Source organism: Pogoniulus pusillus, chromosome 15, assembly GCF_015220805.1.
Source record: "Pogoniulus pusillus isolate bPogPus1 chromosome 15, bPogPus1.pri, whole genome shotgun sequence".
In the NCBI taxonomy this organism is placed as follows: Eukaryota; Metazoa; Chordata; class Aves; order Piciformes; family Lybiidae; genus Pogoniulus; species Pogoniulus pusillus.
This window is the reverse complement of record NC_087278.1, coordinates 7,953,111-7,970,557: the sequence shown is the minus strand read 5'-3', so window position 1 is coordinate 7,970,557 and position 17,447 is coordinate 7,953,111. Positions and strand designations below refer to the sequence as shown.

At 43.3% G+C, this 17,447-nt stretch overlaps 1 protein-coding gene across 2 annotated transcripts in view; it reads right to left on the bottom strand.

Annotated features, from left to right (window-relative positions):
* MRTFA (myocardin related transcription factor A) overlaps nt 1–17,447 on the bottom strand; it is an 83,960-nt gene that overhangs the window by 19,678 nt on the left and 46,835 nt on the right. For both annotated transcript variants that reach the window (XM_064155180.1, XM_064155181.1), the window contains exon 2: nt 10,050–10,115. In XM_064155180.1, the coding sequence (XP_064011250.1) occupies nt 10,050–10,056 (7 nt within the window). In that variant the 5' untranslated portion in view covers nt 10,057–10,115. The remainder of the gene's footprint in view (nt 1–10,049; nt 10,116–17,447) is intronic.

The window sequence follows — 17,447 nt, the reverse complement described above, 5'->3', positions numbered from 1 at the left end:
CATCACCAGCATGGTTTGGGACTGCACAGTCCAACGCAGTCCAGTCACTGATTTGCACATTCTTCTGTCCCACTTGGACAACCCTCTGGCAGTTTGCAGTATCTGCTGTTAGGAGGCTGAGTTTTACCCCTCCCCTTTAGAAGACTGACAGCAAGAGGTGCTTTGCCTGCCACGGGCAGGCTGGCCAGCAAGGATCAAATAAAATTCCTACCACATACATGCTAGATTTTTAGTCTCTCTGTGGAGCTTTTTAGTGCTTCACCACCAGAATTCCTGAAGCATTAGAGTCTTAGTATCTCTGTGGTCACACCCTTAGCTACCATAAGAAATGTTCCTGGAGATCAATGATGCAACTGTTTCATGCCTCCATCCTGCTTCAAAACAGCTTGCAGCTATACATTGCAACTGCTGTCTTTCCATCTGACCCCCAAAGCTAAGCAGCAGCACACAGAACTATCTACAGTGATGCACACCTTATGCAAGGCAGAGATGGAGATTGCTAATCCTCATTTCAAAGCAATGCATCAATTCCCACGGAACAGGGTCCAAAACGGCAGTGCTTGAGCTCAGTGTTCCCTCAGTCCGAGTCACATTTTGAGGATGGCAACGTGTGAGTGAGGAGAGATGCTGCTACAAAGCACCCAAACTAGTGCTGCTGTAAACAGACTGAACCAATGCCCAGCAACCAACCCCACATCTCCAATATGACAGCAGAGACAAAAAGCCAGGCAAAATGGTCTAAACATTTCTCTTCAGGGTTTACCCTGCAGTGTTCAAACCCCAATTTTAGCTTTGCAAAGCTTTCAGAGATAGTCATATGGAGATCTTCAAGTTCCTGTTACCTACTGTGAGAAATGACTGGAATTGGAACCAAATGCAGTCACTCTAAGAATGAAACATAGCAGGGGAGGGGGACTGACTCAGCTGCTGAGAGAATAAAGAAAGAGGTCAAATTATCTGTACACCCTGTACTTGTTTATGCAGCCCCCAGAAGGCAACAAGCTTTGCAAGGAACCAAATAAAGGGAAGAAAGGCAAAAGGGTCTCCACAGGTCCTCACAGCTCTAAGGGGAAAGAAGAGACTGCAAAACGTTCTGCTATCAGTAAGATCACTGTTAGGAGCTATCAGATATGGGCTGGCAGGAGAGACAGCATGTGAGCTTTCCTTGTCTGTAGTGTCTAGCTCATCACAGACAACAAGCTGATAGGTGCACTGTCAATCAGCTGGTCAGACAACACGCAAGGCAACAACTAAACTCAAAACTCTGAGTCAAGCATTCTGCTCCTCAGTTAGATCAGTTGCTAAGAGAAAGGTAAAATCTCCCTTTGCTATGACAAAGACACGCTGACTGAAACCTTCTGCTGCAGCTATTCACCCCTGCTCTACTCCAGACTCTAGTTTCTCTCTCTTGTTTACTATGCTTTCGTAAAAAGATGAGATAAAGGCTGCAAAGAGCCTCGACAACTTCCTCTGTCGGTTCAGGGTGGGGCTCCCAGCACACAGCATTTGGTGTGCAGCATCTGGTAAGAAACACAAAGCTTGAAACACAGAGCAAGGCAGTTGGTGCTCTCTTCCTCCCTTCATCTTCACTCAACTTCCAAAAAGCTTTTCGTGGCATGGATGAATAAAAAGTGTTCAAAAACTGAGTTACATGCACAGAAGGAGCTGTTGCTTTGCTAGCAGCACAGCACCAAAGCACAGGAAGCTGCAGAAATATGAAAAGGAGGCAGGAAACACACAAGGGAGAGGAAAGAGAGGTCCATCAGCACCTTCTTCTCCTTACACAGCTCCAGGGAGTTTCACATCCAACGCACAAACTGGAGAATTCTCACTGATTTCAGACCCTTGGTATTGCCTTGGATTAAGGCCAAGATCTGAGTATCGAGTTAAGGATAAGCAAAGAAGCCACGACTGGTAAATTGTGGTTATTCAAACTCTAACATATATACACCCAGAAAATGAAAAAGTAAGACTGACCTAAAAAAAAGCCTTAAGCTAAATATTTTCATGGAGGTGAGAAACATCTCTGGCACTCAATCGAACACGTCTTTGGCCCTCAGTGACACCCTTCAGAAACGGCGTCACTCCGATTAAAGAGTTGTGAGCACTTCTTGGTCTGGAACAGAAGAAAAGCTGGGGAAAGGCTCTTCCTCACATTGTTACTGTTGCTAGCACTGCAAAATCGTAACAGTACAGTTATAGTGCTACAGTTGCACCAAGTCTGTCCTATTATTGAGCTATTTCAGCCAAAAGAAGGTAGCCAAAAAAAGGCCATGTTAGCTTGATCCTTTGATGAGATTCAGGCTGTTGTAGAAGGCAGAGCTGAAGAGGTCCTACCTTCCTGACAGCCTGCCTTTATAGAGCTACCCCTTCTCTTGCATCAACACTGGTGGAATTAGCCAGCACAGCATGCTGGCTCAGGGAGCTGGCTGCTCCCCAAACAAAGCCACTTCCCAGCTCCCTGAACTGGACTTGCCCTGGTTTCCTGAGCATCTGTACAGGTGGGACTGAAGTACCCTGCCTCAGCTCAGCTGTCTGCTGGAGCCCAGCTGCTCCCAGCACCTGAACCAAGCTGCCATCCAGGGCCCATATCCACAACTCGGCAAACTGCCCTTAAAATCCAGCTGAAGCTTAAGATTGTCATTAGTTTCAACAGTGCTTAAAGCTTTGCCACAGGAAGCATCAAATTATTGACAGGAAGGGCTAAGATTTTTCCAGACACATCACTGAGTTAATTTAAGCTCAGTTATGTGTAATTTCTGAGAAAGACTATCCCCTTTAGAAACAAAATAGAAATTGTCACCCATGGTAACAGGTATCAGATCTTTGGGTGACTGTGGCTACAGCTCTGTGTCAAAGAACATCCACAGCAAATGGAGATAATGTACAACCTACTCCAGCCATTGGCATTCACAGCCTGAAATGAAAGAGATAAAGTTTCATTACAATTAGGATTGTGCTACCTTCAAACCACAGAGGAAAAGGGAAACAAGGAGCTTCCACTGGAAACCCTCTGATCCATGTATCCCTAGACCAGACTTCATCTCTGCTTCTTGAAAACTCTTTTGACAGCTTTACAGAGTGCCCAAGCTGGAGGAGGCCTGGGGTCATGAGAAGAAAAAAGAGAGACCATTCCCAGCCAGCAAGTGAGAATGAAACCCAGACAACTGTGGGAACGTGGAGGGAAAAAAAGCTGTATTCCATGCCAGATTTTACTCCTCTAAATGACTATATTTCTCTTGCAACTGCCAGAGTTAAATCTTTTATCATTGCAGGGATCGAGGACTAAATGCAGCCTACCAAATCCCTTGTTGCTCCTTGTTTCCCTTTTCCTCTTCATTTTGGAGGTGGGAAACAGCACATTTCCATTGCTAAGCTAACACAATGAACTTTCCTACTCCAGCCATGTCTGGTTAATCACAGATGATATAAACCCATGGAAAACAGAGGCAGCTATTGGAAAACATGAACAAACCAGGTGCAGTTATTAGATCCCTGACAACAAGGCTTTCAGCTTAACTGTACAGACTCCTTCTCCACACAGAGCCTCAAGGCTTCGATATCATGCTTCAAGAGAAGGGATCAAAGAAGCAGCAAATAATTCCTGGGAGACAAGTTGCAGGTGGATGATCAAATTAAGATGAAATTTCTGTACTATGTGTCATGAACAAAAGTACAGCTGCAAGTGTCCTCTGCAGCTTTTGTTTGGTTTAGGATAGCTGCTTAGTGTTCCAGCCTTACTCTCAGAGCATGGTGTCAAGTATATCAAAAGTCTTGCTGCAGTCTCTGTAGTTGAAGTCCCATTCTGTGGACAATGAAGCAGGGTACAGCAAAGTTTCAGAGGTTAAATGGAGTATTAAAAGAAAGGGGGTGGGGGAAGAGAAGGTTTTATTATTTTTAGATCTTAAAGAATTGATAGGTTTGGCAGTTCTATTAAACAAGTTTGGAAGTAACAATATTTACAGTCCATATGCTTGTTATTAACTCCTAAATGAAAGTAGATTCAGTTTGTTTTGCAGGAAAAGGTTATGAAGTGGTCACCAATAGGCAGAATAGCAGACACTAGATGGCAGGGAAGTAAAAAACTCTGCTTTTGTTTTGTTACTATAAATATATTCCAACAAAAACTAAAGGGAATGCCACTGCCAGACCTGACCTGTAAAGCAGCAAGAGAACGACAGGAACACATTCTGCAGTAGAGATGGGAAAGCAGGCAGAGCCTTCCCAAGGTGTTTGAGCAGTTGGTTTATCTGCAGTTCAAACAGAACACACAACAGTCCTGAAGTATTGACTGTGTAGCCACAGTGCAGCATTTCCCAAATCAATAAAACTCCACAGAGGTAAAGCAGTTCATCTTCTGCCCTACTTTTTATGAAGCAGATAAAATAGTTACGACATTAAGAACTGTATCTGAAGTCATCAGCACGACTGCAGGACAGCTCCTGCCACAACAAATGCTGCACGTGTAGGTGACTCACAAGGTAAGTCTGCTTTAACTACCACACCAGATAAAATATTGACAACTTTCAGGATTAAAATGGCAGCTTCATAAGAAAACATAGACATGAATAAAACATTAACTGTAGAGCTATGGAATAAAGTTGGAAGTGCAGAATTTCCATCAACCCAACTGTTTTTTAAATTGAGAAGTGGTTAGACTATTAGGTGAAGGTTAAAGCAGCAATACTGTACACAAACACAAGCGTGCATGTGTGTGGACAGATCTTGGGGTTGAGATGTTGAAATCTAGAGCCATGGGTAACTTCAGGAACTGCCAGGTGGCAAACATTTTGCTTCCTGAAATCAATACCTGTGTTTTCTTGCCATGGTAGCTCCACCAGATGAAGGAATAGAATCATAGAATCATAGAATCAATCAGGTTGGAAGAGAGCTCCAAGATCATCCAGTCCAACCCAGCACCCAGCCCTATCCAGTCAACCAGACCATGGCACTAAGTGCCTCATCCAGGCTTTGCTTGAACACCTCCAGGGATGGTGACTCTACCACCTCCCTGAGCAGCCCATTCCAATGGCAGGAGACCACTTACAAGCTTGGCCTGAGTGATGATCAGCACTGGTACACTGAAGCATATCTTGTGTTCTGTATCTCCAAATCACTAAGTACTCCCAGTCAATGGTAACTCCTTCAGAATTAAATCTTATTAATGCCAAGCAATGTCTCACAGCCCCCCCACCCCCAAAAGCAAATACTATCTTTTAGTTTTGAAGCAAATATTGAATTTTCTCCATTGGCCTTATGGCCACCAAAAAAAAAAAAAAAAAGTGCAGCTAGGGATATGAGAGGCCTAATAAAATATTAATCAGATCTATTAAGATATTAAAATACAGACTGCCTACTGGATTACAATCATTCCTTATCAAGTTAGAAGGAAGTTCTTCACAGAGAGAGTGATAGGCATTGGAATGGGCTGCCCAGGGAGTTGCCATCCTTGGAGGTGTTCAAGAAAAGCCTGGATGAGGCACTTAGTGCCATGGTCTAGATAACTGGATAGGGCTGGGGGATAGGTTGGACTGGATGATCTTGGAGCTCTCTTCCAACCTGGTTGATTCTACGATTCTATGAAGTGACATATTGCAATTGAGCTATGGCACACTCCCCTCCTGTAGTCTAGAGATAAAATGTTCTCTTCTCAAGAGAATTTCAGACCCAGCAGCACAAATCTTCTATTTGAAATACTGTCAAGCCACTAACAGGCAGAAAACTGCATCAGAGTGCTGGTAACACAGACCTACAGCATGGCAACATCCCAGCACCTATAAAAACAGCTACAGTAGAAAAGCAACACAAAACCCATCCTTTTTTGGGGATTCTTTATGCATTTGTGTATTCTGCACATACTGTGTCCAGGAAGGCAAACATAAAGGCAGAATAATTGGGTGGGGGCACAAAAACCCAGCAAACACCAGATACACTGAAGCTCCTGGGAATGCTCAGCCTGTACTGCAGCCACACTCCTTCTAGCTTTCAGTCTATAGACAATGCCTTTTTCAAAGGCTGCCTGTGTCATCGTTCAGAGATTCACAAAGCAGCAGCACAGAGCAATACAAGGCACATTCCCAGAAATTATCTTCTACTTCTGTTTCTCCTGTTTAGGTGAATTTGATGGTCACAAGAATGGCTTTCCTGCAAGACTGCACCAGGTCACAGCCTTCTACACTTGCCTCTATTTCGTGTTTGCAGCTAGAACTTAAAGATCACATCGCTGATGGATAAAACAACAGGTTTGGGAAGCTTTAAACCTTGCAAAAGAGAGAAAGCACAAGGTGTTTTGCAAAGCAGAGTACTGCTACATTTGCCAAATGTCTTTCCCCTATAATTTCTTCCTGTTTTCCACATCTTTCTGTGCAGATGCACACTAGCTAGTGCTAGAAAAACTCTTTCCAAGGGTGAAAAACTGGGTGTTTAACACTCCCACAAAAAAACCTTACAATAGCTCTAACTTTTGCATTTGACACTCTAAGAACTGAGACCATCTGACTGTTCTTTTATAGCATGACAGAGTTCAAAGAGTTGAGCACAGACAGCAGATTCTGTTTAGCTTGCACTTTATGAGGCTGCGAAGATGAAAATCATCTCTGCATAGCTACAAAAAAATGCAAATAGCAAAACAGCTTCTCCTTTTGCACTAGCAGAAAATAGGCCAAAACCTGAATAAATATGAAACTCAGATCTCCTTGTTTCTAGACACAATCCTGCTAGCTCAAATCACAGATACATCAGATGCTGAAGACTTGCTTCTCACCTCTTTGGTATGGGCAATTGAGAATCCTGATCTTCGGCTAATGAATCCTACTACTAGTAAAAGGTTACACAAAGTGACAACAGAAAAGAAAGATGCATTAGTGAAGCATAATTTCCAATTACTCTAAATCTTCTCTCACTGCTTATAAATGCTTTATTTCTTACTGCAGCACCCTTATCTTTCAGTGAAGCATAGCTCTCTGGTAGGTGACGGGTGGGTTGGAAAGGTTATTCAAGCAAGATTAAGTGTACTTGGTAAAAAAATGTTGAAACATTTGCCTTTACTCTCTGCCATGTAAACAAAATTCCACGTGGGAATGAAGTAAGCAATTTCCAGCTCTGTAGTGAACAAGCAAAGCAGGCAGAGTGTGACTCTAGCTCTCACTTCAATGTGACACAAATGTGTGTTCTCCCACTCCTCAGGTTTACAGGTCCCCAAAACCTTGTGTTGATGGAAACCTGAAATAGAATTTCTCTTTTAGGGCACCAAGCTGAATCTAAACGGCATTTAAGACTTATACTGCAGTCAGGAGAACCAAAACGAGTAGGCACAGTAAATAGCTTCTAACATAAACCAAAACCTTTTACTTCTCCCACACCTAGTTCATGGATTTTTGCATGCTGGTTTGGCAACGAGATCCAGGAACCAATCTGTATTAAAGGCTAATGGCTGTGTAGGGTAGCACAGCGAGGCTGACTCTGCACAGAAAAACAGCTGATGTTGAGGAACTGGCATCCACACACTCCATACATGAAGGTGAAACAGGAGGTGTGGTGCCAGACAAGTTGTAGTCTGGTCTCACGGAATGAACATTAGCTGTAGGCCAACTGTTTTCAAGTTTACTTCCATCCCAATCTAACCCAGCTCTCAAACTGCATTCCATGGTGCAAAGCAAGGTACAGCAGGCAGGTGCAATCAGCAGCTTCACTCCAGAAGCACCTTCTTGGCACAAGCTGTAATGCCAATGTCAGTATTACCAGCAACTACCACAGTTCTTAGAAGAATGTTATGGCTCTCCAGATGGAAAACAAAGACTAAATGCCAATCAGCATTTCACAGGCAAAGAGCACTCCAGCTCATTTAATTCAGCACCAAACCACCCTCTAGGTTCCTACTTTTGTAATTTTGTTCAAGCATCATAAAAGGCTGTTTGGGGCTTGGTTGCTGACTAACAAACTCAAGAGGGAGACATGGGTCCCAGTATAGCCATGCTTAGTAGGGAAACAAGCTAAGTACCTAAATGTTTTCACAGACAGGGTTACAGGGTGGAGGGGTAGAAGAATACAGGATACCTGCACATTCCCAGCAGTAAGTAAAAAAGCATATGCTGAACTGCTGAAAGCAGAAGCAAAGCTGTCATGGCTCTGAGACGTGTTTGGGAAGTACATAGTCCCTAGTCCCCTCTGTACTTCTTGGGTTAAAATGAGACTTTAGGAATCACAATTTATCTCACACCTGATCTTCTCATTAAAAATGGCCCAGGCAAATAATGTTTCAAGCATTTCCCTGTGGGTGGTTAATTCCAACTGGCAGGTATGGGTAAACGATAGTGTGACTTGGATGGAAGCAGCTTCAAATCCTGTTTAGATCGGATCTGCTAAAGTGGCCTTTTCTCCATTGCAGAAAGGACCTCTGCACATGTGGCCAATATAGTCACAATGATATTTCACTGAGCATCCTTCTTTGGTCTGCCATAAAACTCATGTGTAAGAGACACAAATGAAGCAATAAAGGGCACAAGTCTGCAAAGACTAGTTATTTAAGCTATATTTTAAGCAAATTTAAGACTAATTACTCTGGGTGCCTTACTTGAATTACTTGCAAGGGCCTCCTTTTCAAAGGGCCCACAAAACAGACCCCTCTCAGGAATCACAAGTTTGGCCAGCCATACTTTGAAGAAAGCCAGGGCTGAACATAAGTTAATACAGTATTTGCATGCATAGCCACCTGAAGGAGGAGACCACAAAAAAGCCAGGAACATTTTCTTCTGGGAAGCATTAGTAAAAGGGCAGTCACTGAGACACTGGTCTGTCACTGGAAAGCAAGTAAGTATATTCTGTAGAAGCACATATATGAGTCCCCCAGGTAAAAGAAAGAAGACAGGCATGATGTACTGTATCCAGACAGGACAATCTTTGCTTTTTGTGGTAATAGAATTTTAAGTAGGAGTCCCAGAGACATCTTGAGCGTGGCATTACCTTGCAGCAAGCCACTTCAGCTGACAGAGTGCTGCTGATACGTTGTCTTCATTCAGAAAGTGCTGACTGCCTAATCTTACACCCCTAGCATAAAGTCTAAGTCACATCACTGTTTCACATTAGTGTGCACCCCAGAAACAGAAGGAATGAGAAACTCCTCATTGCTACACTGTCTTCAAGTGAGGCTTGTGAAATGGGGAAAGGGAAAAGGTTTTGAAAGAAGAAAAAGCCTACCTGATCCACTGCCTTTCACTAAAGCTGACAAATGAAACTGAGAGACCTCAAGAATAAAACATGCTCTTTGGTCTTGCTTCAAGTTGAATTCATCTAGTTCAGAGGTTCCAAAGCATGAGAAAACTGTTTGTCAGATATCTTTCTGCATTTTGGGGGGAAGGAAGTGAGCACAACCCAAAAATACCTTCTCCAGTATTAGCATGTCAGTAAAATCACTAAACCTTGGCATTAGGGTATATCCTATGATATGTGCACCTCGAAAAGTACAAGTTCTCCTGATCCATAGATTTTGCCTTCCCCTGCAGGAAGGGGAATGACTGGTGCTCATAGGGCTCTTTATAGGTATACTTTCTAGCTACAAACATAAACCAGGGCTCCTTGTTGGCTAAAGTGTTGTAAGCACTGCCTGGTTGCTGTCAGCGGGTTCATGGAACATGCACATCCAAAGCTCCAACTGCCTCAGAGGTCTGGGGAGCTGACAAACAAGAACAGAAACAGCAGAGGCAGGAAGCCTGTTAAAAGAGCGATTACCAGCACGCACCAAATATGAAGCCCTTCTAACATAGTATGTTCTCCTGAAAACTCTTGTGCACTGTGGCCAAATGCAAACATGGTTTTGGAGAAGAGTTACACTTGGAGCCAGTGCTGCCTTCCTCAGCATCAGAGGAGGCCCCGTACCTCGCGTAGCAACGCTTCAGAAGTACCGAGTTGGGTGGGACAGGGTGGGGCTCTCATACATGATGTTTTTCATGCAGAAACCAAGAATCTGATCTTTCAAATCGTATGTGAAACCATTCTCCACCCAAAAAAACATGCATAAAAACATCAAGGCAAAGAGTTTATGTGATACTTACGCGGCATGATCCCTTGGCTCACCAGCTCCTCCCGTGTGCGTCGCTGCTGGAGCTTCAACTGCAGCACTGCACGACAGCAGAGAGAGGGAAGAGAGGGAAGCCCATCAGTCCAAGAAACATTTTCAAATTCATCATATTTTCTTCTTCATATGCCAAGGCACTAGCAAGCAGCAGAACGAGAAAGATCCCCCTCCCATCCTGCCCCACTGCAATTGCAGAAGTGGCCTTCAGCAGTCAGGTTTCCGTACTCTGCTGCGGGCAGCAGGGAGAGGAAGTTGCGCAGGGTCTTGGCAGGGTGATAAAAATCCACAAAGCCAAGCCTGTTTCTCAATTCTTTCTAGAGCATCAACTTCTTTCCAAACCATTAATATTAAAAAACAAACAAAGAGGAACACCAGCTGACAGTCCTCCAATAAACACAGAGTGACACCCCAGCTGCTAATGACTCCTGAAAGCTCTAATTACTATGTGCAGATTAAACTGATATGACAAAATTATTGGTCATTACTCTAAATTACAAGGCTGATTTCCCTCCTCAACTCCGAAATTCACCTTCAGAAACATCTCACAAAAGCAAAACACCGCAGTTCTATGCACAGGTGTCCTTGTTCCACAGCAAAAGGAATCCCTTATCAGTAGAATTTTTTCCTGTGTATTTCAGCATAACACAACATACACAAGACCCTGTGAAATCCAACTGTGTATTTTTGTTAGCAAAGCCAATCTCTGGGCCAGGCATAATTTCAACACTTGGATTATAACAGCAGTTTCTCTTTAATTTATACAATCAAAGCAACATTCTAGAGATTATTCTGAGTCAAAGACAGCTTCCATATGAAAGGGACTTTTGTGTGCACGCAGACATAGAGCACGACCTGAGCAAGCATCCACTGACACTGAATCTCATGTGCAATCAAGCCCAACCTCCTAAGTATGCCCATCATAAAATATTCTAAAATGAATGTCACAACATCTTTCCTGTTTTCGTTTTCATTTCTCATCAAGCACAAGCTTGATGTACAGTCCACATGAGAGAAGTCCACACAAATGTAGTGGAACCATCAGAGAGCAAAACTGCTCCACAGTCTAACTACGCAATCTCATTATAACTCTTATGCTTCCTTTGCAAGTACTTTGTCCAGTACATTAATTTCATACATTATACCCAAATGTATTCAGTACACTCCCTAAAGTAGGTATCAGAAACAATTTAAAGAGAAGATGCCACCTCATCTACTTACACCATCACATTTTACCTGTTTCTTTCAACCTCCTGTTTGCAGTTTGCATTTGACCAAAATGCATTTTCCAATAAGGGTTCTGGTCTTCATGTGAAGTTAACAAGAAGTCCATCTCCTCTTTTGTTGCTTGTACAGTGGCTAATCACCCTCACTTAAATGCACACTTACATTTTTACTTAGATTTGTCTAGTTTCCACTTCCATTGTCCCCTGATGTAGCTTTCTTTGGCAGTAAGAATATATTTCCTACCTGTGAAGGGACTTCAGTGCCCACAGCGTGCAACCAAGTTATGTCTCTTCTGGTTCTTAAGCCAAACTAGGATTTCTTAATATATTCAACCTGGGCAGAAAACTACTTCCTTCAGCATGGGGAATAGAGAAGAGAGTGTACAGACAACAATGCTAATTCTGCATGGGATCAGCCAAGAGCCAGAGCAAGGAGGAGGGAACACAGAGGGGAAGGAACAGAACCTTCATTTGGCTGTGAAACTGCAAACAGAAGTGATAGTCCCAGACTCTTCCTCCCACCCAGCAGGCAATTGCACGCCTACTTCTGTGCTAGCATGAAGGCTAATTCAGCCTCATGAGTGACCTCTTCACAGCACTCTTAATTTACTGGGTTCATTTGGAGGTAATCAAAACGTGAATTGGGGAATGACACATCTACATTAGCACTTGAAGTAACAGCCTGCTGTGACAGAGTCAAATTGCTCACTCCCCACATCATCTTTCCTGTTCCCCTAACTGGTGGCCAGAATCACTGACATAGATTCATAAAACAGTTTGGGTTAGAAGGGACCTTAAAGATCACCTAGTTCCAACTCCCCTGCCGTGGGCAGCAACACCTTCCACTAGACCACACTGCTCAAGGCCTCATCCAACCTGGCCTACAACACCTCCAAGGAGGGGGCATCCATCGCCTCCATGGGCAACCTGTTTCAGCATCTCATCACCCTCACTGTAAAGACTTTCTTCCCAATACCCAGTCTAAATCTGCCCTCCACAAGCTTCAGTCCCTTCCCTCTCATCCTATTACCACAAGTCCTTGTAAAGCATCCTTTCCTGGCTTTCCTGTAGGCCCCTTTCAGGTACTGGAAGACAGCTATAAGGTCTCCCCAGCAACAAGCCTGAGACCACAGCCCAGTGAAAGCAGGGAAGAGTTTCTGGCTCAGTGAGTTGAAGAGCACACTCTATAGCCAGGTACCTGCTAACACTAACATAAGGTGGGAGAGAGGCTTCATCCCTCCAGCAGCAGTGTGCCACTAAGTGATTTCAGCCCTATTAGGTAACGGCACATTAGACATCTCACTGTGTGGCATCACTTCCACTAGTGAGCTGTTCAGGGACTCATTTCCATACCCTCAATTACCACATCTCACTAAATGTATACAGACAAGACACAGAGCTACAGCATCAGGTTCATCTCACCAGCTTTAAGTGCAGATAATCTCATTATGAATCTTGTCTTCCCGTTTACACACCTAGCCCTTTTTGCCACGTTGCTGTTTACGTGCTGGGGCCATCTACCTTTCCTGCCAGTCCCAACTACACCTACCATTTAGCTTTCACATCCCAGAGTAAGGGATTTTCAGGTAGAATCTCCCCCATGCAGGTCTGGCTGGCAGTTTTACTCCTTGGTGCATAACTGCCCTCACCTGTCTCAGTTTACCTAAATGATCTAAACCACTTTTTTATAATGTCATTATTTATGCCTCCCCTTAGCCTTTGTTCCATCCACAGTGCTACCATCTAGCACTTGTTTCCAGACTGCACCGGGCTGATGCCAACGAGAATAGCTTTTCTGCTTCATTTGTTTGCAGGCAAGTCTTAATCCACTTCAGCAATACAGCATCACACTCGAAGATACTTTTTAAAAGCAAAATATCACAGTATCATCAGGGTTGGAAGAGACCTCATAGATCATCAAGTCCAACCCTTTACCACAAAGCTCAAGGCTAGACCATGGCACTGAGTGCCACGTCCAATCTTGCCTTGAACATACCACACTCCTCGCTCAAAGATGTTGCACAAGTCTGTTACACCCAGACAACCCCTTAGCAACCAAATTCCATGTATCCCAATGACAAAATCACACTTGAGCAGACCTCTTTTCCCACACTGAAAAGCTGAATAGTGTGACTGTCCTGCTATTCTTACTCCACCTAAATTCTTTACCATCTTTTCCATAGTCTTTTTTTTTCCAAGAACTCACACCAGTTTAGCTGTTCTTTGCTCACTTACTCTTTTCCAGTAGTGGTGCAATATGTTACTGGTTTTTCACTCTCTGAAGTCTCTCTGCTGTTCCCAGATTTATTAGAAATCAGTCCCAGATGGGCAGCAAAAGACTTCATCAAATGACTTAAAATTCCCTCCCTGACTTCAGCTTCCCTTATGGATTTTATATATATATATATATAACTTATTTCTATATCAGTTATTATCTACTACTCTTCTTCTCTACCCACTATATGCACTTCTTATTTTTAAACACTATGTCCTTTCTCTGCAAGAAACTAGCAACTGTCAAGAGGCCTAACTTGCAGAACAGGAAAAAGGTGATTTTCAGAATACCTTTAATATGCACTAACTAATTCCTGGGATTTGTAAATGTATATACATACATGTTGAGCATAAATTACAACCAGCAGATAATGCACCTGTTTTTTTTTTCCCCAATACAGCTTATTTCTGTGGCAGAGAGCAGAGCAAAAAGAATTACTTCACTCTTCAATTCATTTTGGCTTAAGTAAGTACTTGGAGTTCCCAAGTCAATTTCATATATTTAGGAGGATCACCTGTTTACGTCTGCAAGTGTGTGAGTCCTATATATAGATTAACAGATGTCCCAAGAGCCAATCCAACCCTGCTGTACATGGAGCTCAGCCAAAGGTCTAGAATGACCAGAGAAACACAGACCTACTCCAAGACAGACTGGAGTGTAAGTCTTTCAAACCACAAACCAACAATCTTCTGTTTCCTTTGTCCCCTTATTTAACCTTTAGATTAATTTTCACATTAAATTAGGTTATACAAAGGAGAGTTATGTATCTGCTGGCTGAAAAATAAGTTCCATACTGGTATCCTCCTCACCTCTTTCATTTAACTTGTGTCACAGTCTGTGCAACATTTTGTGGGTTTTGTCTATTTGTTTGATTTTCCCAGTCAAAACTGAGTATAATTTCCTTATTTCACCAGTACTAAACATTCTGAAACACAGTTAAAAGTTTAGACAAGGCTTTTATATCTCTAAGGCTTTTATATCTCTAATGAGTTGTTCCAAGAATTAGTAAGCCATTCCAGAGAAATATGAGAGCTGGTACACAAGACTGCTGCCAGCTGTTTAAGAGCAGGGGTAAGGGAGAACTGAGGGGGAGTGCATACTCAGAGACAAATACCACTGCAATACAGCTGCTACCAACAGTTACACTGATAGTGAAATACAGCAGCAAGTTGTGATTACTTTTTGTTCACCTCACCATAAAACTGCCTTAACAGGGAACCCAATGGCACATTCCAAGACCAGAGCTTACCTCTGCCTACTCATGGCTAGTGGCAGCTTAAAGCAGCTTAATGTACAGGGGCTGCAGTGGTATGGATGCCTTCAAGGCCACTTACAACTCTAGTTGTAGTACAGGGGTGCATTAGTGGTAGAGGCAGTAGCAAGAAGAGATATTTACAGTGTGCTAAGTTGTTTTTTGCAGCTCATCATCTAAATCTGCCACAGCATGCCTGCCCTTACACATACATATCTGAAAGCCCTTCTATTTCTAAACCACAGTTTGTGTTTAATAGTGTGACTAGAAGTACTACAGAAGCTAAGGTGCAATCTCTGCATCTCAGCATCTCATAGGAAAGAGAAAAAATAATCTCATCTTAGAGACTATGTCACCTACCAGGATGGGTTTACAACAAACTGAGAAAACTATTCTGCATTTCCTGTTTTTGAGAGAACCAGTGAAGGCAGGCACACAGCTGCAGCTTGTGGCAAGGCCCTGTGCTGTTCCATTCAGCACAGACTTACTGCCAAAGGGACTCTCTACATTCATACTTCTACAAAATCTTCTCTCCTAAGGCATCCCAAGTGATACTCAAAGCCATCCAACCAAGGCAGTGATTAAGCACAGCTATAACGTGGATTACGACAGGGACAGCAGGAGCAGTAGTGCAGAACAGGAAGGGAAAAAGGTTGCTACAGCCAAAAGAAATCCCATAGAGGGGCTGAGGAAGGCAGAACTCTCTGGTGCTTGGTCTGGATACCCATGCTAAAACAAAAAGGGAGAGTGCAAGACATAAAACACACATTAACTGGATAGGCTGTATACTCACAGATGTATTCCTTTTGTAGATTCAGTGACAAAAGTCTGCCTGATGCAAAAAATTCATCCTTGCATCCCAATCAATAAGCCATGTGATTAGAAACCCCACTGAAGAACAAGTGAAATTAGCCTAGCTTCATTATATAAGCTGAGGAAACTGCAAGCATAAGTAAAAGCAGTGAAAAGCAAACTGTGCACTTTAATGCTCCTGAGGGTTCAGGGTCATTTACTCTTAAGGCTGTAGAGCAGCTCTGCACACCCCTTCTGAAAGCTACAGCACCCACTTGGCTCACAGGAAAGCACTAATACAGTCTGAGCTGGGATGGAAACCTGCCAGTTGAATCATCAACACCTCTACCTTTCAGTAGCAACAAAGACTCCTAGGAGAATATTCACTGCCCTAGGACTGAGTAGGTCTGACCGTGTTTGGTTTGTGAGGGTCAGAGACCAGGACCCAAGGAAACATGGCACTAGGCCACCATTTGCACACACATTTCTCAGTTTTCAGTACAAACTGTGTAACACCATGAGACTAAACCAACCATAAAAGATCATCACAGAATGCCAGCTTGGAAGGGACCCCAAGGACCATCTGGTCCAACCTTTCCAGGTGATAGTGTAGTTAAAATGAGATGGTCCAGCACCCCATCAAGGAGAGGCTTAAAACTGTCCAGTGTAGGAGAATCCACTACTTCCCTTAGGAGATTATTCCAATGTCTACCTATTCTCATGGTCAACATTTTCCTCTGATGACATGGGATGAAAATCAGCTGAAGAAAATCACCACAGCTGTTCATTCAGAATTAGGTCCACCAACTTAAACATCACAGTGCCATGTAACTACTGCTTTGAAGGGTGAAGCCACCTTTCTCCTTACCACTGGACCAGCAGAAGCCCTTCTAATTCACTGAGAAAGTAATATTTTTCCTAGCTTCTTATTAAATAGCCACATCTGACCTGTTGCCACTGCCACATTCAGCTTTGGAACTTTGGAATATGCAACACATCAGCCACAGTTTGCAGCGAAGGTTATATCCCACCTTTATCACTGAATTCAGTCCCTTAGAAATGTGGCAAGAAAACTTTTCCCTGGCACCAGAAAGGGTCTCTGAGTACTTTCCAGCTGTGCCTGCTTACAAAGCAGATGTTGACTCACATCAGCTCGTTCATGCTTCTACAAGAAGCCAGAGTACACGCTGGCTCATACAGCAGCAGCAAATGCTAAGCTCTGGCTGCAACACTTCTCTATGCAGATGCAGCAAGGGGTGGTCAGTATTACCAAACGTTTTGCAGTGTCCACAAGAAGCTGCAGGAAAAAATCAGGTGTGATAGTTTGTGATCAATGAGAGAGTACACAATGGTCAACATTAATTCTGAAAGTAACTCAGATTGCTGAGGCAGACAATTATTTTCCCCCTCTCCCCTTAGAGCTGCATGTTTCTGGTGCTGTTGACAACATTACACACACACCCCACACAGAATGTGCTAGAATGGGGGTTACCAGCAAAGAAAAGCCATCTTTTGGGGCCTTTTTTAAAGGCAATTTTCTGAGCCTAATAGCCTTTTAATCCACTGACTGCTGATGGGGAATACACGCTGGCTTTGCATTTAAGCAGACTATGCAGTGAACAGAGAAGCATTTAAGTGAAGCAGACTGTAAATGACACCCAAACTGCAGGGATTATGTGACAGTTAGCTGCCCTCGGAAGGGGATGCCAAGAATTCATGTCCCTCTGTGGGTGAAGGAGAAGCAGCAGACACACCATTGATCCTGACAGTCTGCCAGGAACCACTGTTGCAGGGAATTGAAGGCATACAACTCTATTCATCTACATGCATTTG